General features: G+C 33.1%; 1 protein-coding gene across 1 annotated transcript; it reads left to right on the forward strand.

The window, feature by feature from the left end:
• The first annotated feature begins 740 nt into the window (after positions 1-740).
• LOC107005625 (translation machinery-associated protein 22-like) lies at positions 741-5,515 on the forward strand. The gene is made up of 7 exons (XM_015204268.2): positions 741-1,009; positions 1,143-1,205; positions 3,697-3,758; positions 4,592-4,673; positions 4,769-4,836; positions 4,914-4,997; positions 5,073-5,515. The coding sequence occupies exons 1-7, from the start codon at positions 862-864 to the stop codon at positions 5,127-5,129; spliced, it is 564 nt and encodes a 187-aa protein (XP_015059754.1). The 5' UTR covers positions 741-861; the 3' UTR covers positions 5,130-5,515.
• Positions 5,516-7,672: the final 2,157 nt, after the last annotated feature.

The raw sequence follows: 7,672 nt of genomic DNA on the forward strand, positions 1-7,672 counted from the left end.
GTTCGCATCAAATTTGCCTAGAAATTAAGCAAGCAAGAATGAGTGACATAAAGAGACTTTAATCAACTTTTTAAATAAGGTTTAATTATATAACCTTTTCATATTATAAATTATTGAAAACATAGTTATATATAATACGCTCGATTGATGCCAGAAAATAAAGTAAAAAAATGTTTTATTTTATATAATTTGATGATTGATTTAATATAAATTTATGAGATAAAAGAACGATATAAATAATTTTCATTTTATCTTACCAAATTTGACCTTTAATAATACGTAATTTTTCGTATGTAATATTATAAATGCTCGTTAATATTTGTAATATCCTTCCGAGTTCCAATTCTAAGACATTTTGAGAGGCAATCTTCTTGTTTCACTAGATCATATTAGCTTGATCGATTTTTTTAAAATACTGAGTCAAATTAAATGAGTCGATCGATTTGTAGGACAATTCTAAAGTCGATCGACTTGTATGATAATTTTCATAGTCACTAATCAATATTAATTTTAAGTTCATTTTATTAATTAGACGATAAATTAAAATTGCTCTATTTTAAACATCAATTTAATTAAATTATATTAAAACAAGAGTTAAAATCGATCGACTTGATCAATTTTCAAAAATTGATCGAATTTTATCATGTTTTTCGATAGTCATCGTTAATTTTTAAAGTCGATCAAATTTTGTCTTTTTTTTTTCTTTTTTTATAGTCACCATTAGTTTTTAAGTTTATTAGTCGAACCAAAGATACTCTAAGGGGGAACGTCGTCGTTTTACGAGACGATTCGTCTTCAAGTTTCAGCAAATTTATCAGAGCAACGAATCGGAGTTTTTTTTTCTTTTGAGTTTTTGCTTTAATGGCGGAAAAGCTTCAAACAGTTAAGGTTTTATATTGTGGAGTTTGCGGTTTACCTGCTGAGTATTGTGAATTTGGATCCGAATTTGAGAAATGCAAACCCTGGTTGATCCAAAATGCACCCGATCTCTACCCGGACCTTGTTAAAGGTTAATACTAAAAACCCTAGAAATTATGATTTTTTTTATATTTTTGATTAGTTCAGCTGTAAAATCAATTAGTTATCAATTTGCTTGTTTTTTTCTTTGTTTTTTTGGTTGATTAGTTTTTTTTTTTGTGCAGATTCTAATTTGAAAGAAGCTGATAAGGTCACTGATCAGCTCCAGTCAACTTCAATCTCGGAAGGTAAAGTTTTTTTTTTTTTTTGAAACATGAGTGTATTGATTTTAATAATTTATTTTTATATAATGTATCTATGGTATCCTATCATATTGTTTTGATGAGTACAATGTTGGAGAGATTGCATTGTTTTCTGTCACATGCCAGCAATTTGAAGGATAAACTTGCAAGAGAAGTAGTGTAGTATAAGGCTTATAGCTACTATGAAAAGGTAGGGTACATGATAAAGTTAGGTAATAAGTGAAGTTAAAATGAGAAAACAAGAATAAGCTAACGATGCGATCACACCGAATTGGTCGTTACATAATGAGACTTTTCGTCAATAAATAACCATATGCTACACTAAAATTTAAGTAACAATCAGAACAAACATTATATTTAAACTAAAACAATACCAACTAAATAGTGCCTCGTTTTCGGTGCTTGGTGTTGTCCATTTTGTCTTGAACCATCTCAAAACCTACTGCCGCTAACGATTAGCTAGCTTACAATACAAAAAGAGGTGATCCACATCCTCACTGGAGCTCTTTACACATATAACACCAACTATCATATGTAATCCTTCTCCTCCTTAAATTTTAACTATTAGGATTGCTCCCATCGTGCCCCCAATGCCTAGCTCGAGTGGCAAAAGGTGGAGGACTTGTGGCTTAGGTCGCAGGTTCAAGCCCCACACCATGCAAAGCGAAGCCCGGCATTTAAGTGGAGAAGGGTACAGGGGCGGGTCCATTATCCACCGAGTTTAGAAGGCTGTGATTGGTCCAAAGGACAGGTCACAAGACGGATTTCTCGGTTATAAAAAAGAAGGATTGCTCCCATTGTTGCCAATCAAGTGAAAAGGTGGCACTATAGGTATCCTAATGGTGTAGGGAGCTCAAGTCATCCCTGATTAAAGGTTTAATGTACTAGGACATTACTAGGAACAATCTACTGTCTCTCCCCCTTCCACCTCTATGAGTCATGGTTCAATGATGTATTCTGATTATAGAACATCTCAATTAAGCTTTGAAATTCTGCTACCTCCAAATCCCAAAGGTCCCTCCTAATTGTAGGTCCAAGGAACACCACACTCTTGTAGTCTTCGTATATGTTGGATTCCGTTGCTTTTGGCTCGTGCTTCTTTCGATCTTTAATGTGAGCCTCACAGTATTATCTCCAGACCATACGTGCTTCCAGAGGTTGATCCTGTTCTTGTTCTCTACCTTGAATGTTGTGTTTCGACTCTCTGTTCCTTCACATTGTTACTCTAAAGCTGCACCTAAAAGGAACAGTTATGCTTTTAGTTGTACAACTTCCTTCTGTGATTGCATATTTATCCATTGTGGCCTTTCTTCGTAGTGCATGCTCCTCTATCCCCAATCTGTGCATCTACTTCTCCAACATAGCTATGTTATAAACACACAAAACTTTCATCCTAAGCTGTCTCTATCTCTTTAAGGAATCCATTGATTACATTGACTTCTTTTCGACAACCCTATGTAACAACTGCCTATTCGACCTAGCGCCACATCCGGTCACTGATGTGGTTGGACTAACTTCTTGACCCCCACTTGTCCATTTTACCCACACTCGTCCATCACACTGGAACCCTTGCTTATAGTCCTCACACCCAGGCGGCGATGTTGTGGAACCTTTTACCCATGTAACAGTATACTCAGGCATCGAATAATGCATGCCTAGATGTCTCAACAAGTTCATTAATGAGTATTCATAAAATTTGATTACTATTTTATTCATGTCCATCAACGTAGCTCATTCTCCTCCTTTGTATGGACTTGAGACTGGCCATACGCTGCAAAAATTGGGGATGTAGAGGAGTCACATAAGAAGAAAACTGTGTGTGTTTTACTCCTTTTGTTGCTACACGTTAGCCTCTTTACCGGCCCCTTTTAATCGCTTTCTGCAACACCTTGCTTTGACATTGCATTATGTCAATGGCCAGGAGAGAGCAGTATTTTTGTCTGAGCTCTGTCAAATGGAATGAATTCTCCTGAACTCCCACAACGGAAGACGTGAAGATTTAAGAAACTTCATCAAATTCCTTTTTGCTCATTTCAACTTCTCATTTCATAGTTTTGACTTGATAGGTATCGAGAACTATGGGTTTGATTTTGATAGTCATTTAGCTACCTTCCAACAAAATGAATCTTGTTCTTGATCTTTTCAATTTGGCAAGTGGTAGAGAACCCTGTTTTGATATTTGATGTGAGTTTCACGCACATCTCATCTACCTTCTCACGAATTGTATTACATTATTAATCTTCTTCATTTCATCTGCATTTCGGGTTCTTTTTGTCTGTTCTTGTAAGATAAATATTTACTTGATGTTTTAAGCCCTTTCTTTCTTGCCTATGGGGCCAATAGTTGTAGGTTAAATTAAGAACTGTAGGCCTAGATTTGGATCTTTTTTGCTTTTTGGATTTCATTTTATCTATCCCCCTTTGCATGTTAAAATTGAATTCTGTTCTTAACATTTCTATTCCTTTTGTTGGGTCAGGTTCTTCTACATCTAAGAAAGAAGAAGTCAAGCGCCTTCCTGGTGGAAAGATTAAAAAGAAAGTAAGAAATTTCCAGCATTTGTCATTTTGTCTAACGTATATTAATCCTTCTTTCAGAATGGCATGGCTCTGTGCCATCCATGTGATATTATAAGCTCTAAGAAAATTTGATAAGTGAAGTTCTTGTAATCCTCCCATTGTATTCATGTACGTGTAAAACTTTTCATTATTGTTCCCTGTCAGCCATCATCTTAAGATTTTAATTTGACCAACATATTATGAATCAGGATCATTCTAATTGAAAAGTTTCTCTTTGCTTTGAGATATTAAGTTACAAATCTTGGTTATATCATTTATATTCAAATATTGGATGGATACTATTCACCTAGTTGAACTAACTTGAAGCTGTTATATTTTGTATGGGTTTTCCCTGCAATGTGAATATGCAAGCGTCCTAAGTAGTTTCTCCTTTCTCAACAGAAGAGGCAGTAGGTAGATATTACAGAAATAAAAAGAGCTCAATCCAATTAGTTTACCAACCACAAAATCAGTACTGGTATCAACTTCGCACATTTCAACTTCCAATTGTCTCTTTATGTCTTTTTAGGTATTATTTCAATCTGGTGTATTCTTCTGCTCCTTCCCCCGCTCCCTCAGGAGAACCTCATAAACAATGGTAACTGAAACCATCATCTGGGCCTAATTCCAACCTGAGTCCTCATTCCTCACTATAATTGAGCAGCTTTTCATATAACATGTCTTTCATTTCATGGCATAGTAATGGAGCCTTATCCATTGGTTTAGCAATGACGTCATGATCCAACAAGATAATGCTGTGAAAGTAAACTCATAAGCAAGTCCACAAGTTGTAAAATTTTCCTGGTTATATTGTAGGATAAACCGGAGATAATTATTGAAAAGGTCACCAGAAACAGACGGAAGAGTATCACTACCATCAAGGGCCTCGAAATCTTTGGTGAGTTGTATATTATCTTGTGTTGTCTCATCTTTTTATCTTTCTGTCTTCCAAGTTGCTACAGCATTTAGCTTTGCTTATTTCGGACATTTTAGGTGTTAAACTAAGTGATGCTTCAAAAAAGCTCGGCAAAAAGTTTGCTACTGGAGCTTCTGTGGTTAAGGTGCGTTAAAGTGTGTGTTTTCTAATTTTTACTCTGATACGAGTTAGATGGGTACCTAACCTGGATTGATGCTTCAGGGCCCGACTGAAAAGGAGCAGATCGATGTTCAAGGGGACATATCCTATGACATTGTGGACTTCATTACAGAAACCTGGCCAGATGTATGTTGTCTCATCTTCTGATTATCGATTTCATATAACGTTAGCTAAAGTTCGTTAGCGTGTTCCTGTTATCAGGTTCCAGAGTCGGCAATATTCTTCATAGAAGACGGAAAAAAGGTTCCAGCTGCATAAACTACAGAGATGACATCCCTGTTCCCAGCAGAGTGTTTCCCAAGCAAATGCTCGTAGCACTGTGTTCGTTCAAATTTGAGGTGAGAATATGTATTGGCTCTATAGATGTGGCTACTATGGCTCCACCCTCTATAATATAAAAAAGCAAAGAAACATGTCGTATTACATAATGTCGTCCATTCTTGGTGAAGGTTCATGTAATCAATCGATCAGACTTGCTTGAGATAGAGGCGTAGTTGTGTTTTGGCATTGGTGAGCACATCCAATCACCAATGGCTTTTGATGTGAAGTCAATTTTGTTGAACCAAAAAAATTACATTTGTAACCCCACCTAGTTTATGTTTCACATGCCTAATTATAATTTTATTAACATTCCTAAGTGTGAATTTACATTCTAAAATTTCCCAAGTTTCAAATATATTACATCAACATGTTTCATAAAGCCACTTTTTTGTCTCAAGAAAGTAATATATTCTCACTACTTAGCAAGAGGATTACATTCTTAACCCCCAACCACGAGTACGTAGCAGAATCAGAATTTTTATTAAAAATAGTTAAATTACAACAAAGTAAAAGCTCAAAAAATTTTAAGGAAAATGTATCATACCTATTTACAAAGCGTAATTTTTCAGCAAAGGAATGTCAATTAACAACTTTTTAACAAGGATAACTCAGGTGATTGATTAACGCTTATTATGAAGATTATTTGTAAATAAATTATCTTATAAATTATATACACCGTCAATGCATAAAACTTTTTACTCATTCCTTCAATAAATCCTTGAGATTAATGTCAATCTTCATAATGAGATTACCTTGATAAAGCTAATAATTGAAGTCCTTAATCAATGATAATTATGATCTTAAACCAAGCATGCGTGCACATATAGCATGATTATTATGGCTACATTTTGAACCTATTTATAGCATGATGATTATTGATTAATTAGCCTCATAATTGTAATCGTTTATATACTTGATCGTCTCCAATAAGGCCAAAAATTAAAGCATATCTTTCTTAATTATCTATACTTTATCTTCTTAAAAGTCTTCAATTCTCAAGAGATATTTGTTAAATAGGGGTAGTTTAGTAAACTAACATTGTAATTACTGTTTTTCTATTCCAATTTCTTTTCTTATCATCAAATATAATTATAAAACAATTTTGTCTTGTATTGATAATTATTTCTTAATATTTTTTTTTTGGGGGGGGGGGGGTTAAATCTAGTGATTTGCGCGTTACAGGACCCATATGAAAGGTGGCGTTCCCAAGTATTTTTTTCTATTTCTAAAAATTCAAATTTAAAATTTTTTATTAAGGATAAACAAGTCTCAATCATTCTGCTACAATTAACGCCATCACTAATCTATGTGGTTAACAGATTTTTCTGTGGCTATATTATTAATTTATGCATAATCTAGATCATCCATTTTGGTATTAATTAGACAGCTATACTTAATAAAATAAATATTAGGAGTAATATTAAAGTTATATTACATGTTGACTATTTTGCACAATATGTCTACTATATTTTGGTAATGTTTTTGCAATTAATTAAAATTATAAAATCAAGAAGTTTTTGGAGTACTGATAATAATAGAATAGGAATAAAGATATACATTACAAATGAAGAAAACATATGCGATTCAAAATTTAGACGTTATATATTTTGAAATAATTATTTAATCATATATGTACTTTTTCGCATTCGATGTCTAAACAATTATACTTGCACTATTGGATCAGGTGTTATTTTGCGACTATATTACATCGTCTGCCACGTAAATAGTTAGAATGAACACATTTTTATTACTTAATTAGCAATATCACCGACATGCTTCTTAGCTTTCGAACAGATTCCAATCTTTTTTATAATGAACGATCATAAGAATACTCGAACTTAGGAATTATATACGCTCTTAATTATGTTATGCTAAATCGTGTGATCATTTTATCAATTTAATTATAGATTTAAGCGTCATTGAATAAAACACACTTTTATTTACTTAATTATCTCTGACGATCGTCATGCAAATAAAAAAATAAAATGTTGTCAATAAATTTCAATTTCATAAATAGTGAAGCCAAGTTGGAGTTTATGGATAAGAATCAATGTGTTGAGAAGATTGGGGACCTAAATATATTTTCATGGTACCTCTTAATGAACTACCATTTTGTCTTCTTTTGGCTATTTGACAAAAAATCATTCAAAAATTTGGAAATTGTCAATCATACTGAATATACAATTTTTGCTTGATGTAGTACTATTTGATTCTTTCCGATAACTGTTGAGGCAGATTCAAAATTTAAAATTTATCTGGTATAATAATTTCTTGCTTATTGTCGAACCATTAAGTCATTTATTGTATGAATTTGCTTAACTCAATAATAACTTTAGTTCAATCTTGTATATATGTATTGAAAATGTACTAAATAATCGTGGCAAGCAACAAATCGTTATAACTTAGAACTTGTAAACTTTAAATTTTAGTAGAAGGGGTAAGAAATATATATGAAAAGTATAAGTTTTTTTTTTTTTTTT

The sequence above is a fragment of the Solanum pennellii genome, chromosome 12 (assembly GCF_001406875.1).
Source record: "Solanum pennellii chromosome 12, SPENNV200".
NCBI classification, from domain to species: domain Eukaryota; kingdom Viridiplantae; phylum Streptophyta; class Magnoliopsida; order Solanales; family Solanaceae; genus Solanum; species Solanum pennellii.

Excerpts from the sequence above, each read along its gene's own strand:
- LOC107005625 (XM_015204268.2), top strand. The coding sequence starts at position 862 with ATGGCGGAAAAGCTTCAAACAGTTAAGGTTTTATATTGTGGAGTTTGC. Across the intron at positions 1,206-3,696 it reads GTCAACTTCAATCTCGGAAG|GTTCTTCTACATCTAAGAAA; the intron begins GTAAAGTTTTTT and ends TTGTTGGGTCAG. Across the intron at positions 4,674-4,768 it reads CAAGGGCCTCGAAATCTTTG|GTGTTAAACTAAGTGATGCT; the intron begins GTGAGTTGTATA and ends CGGACATTTTAG.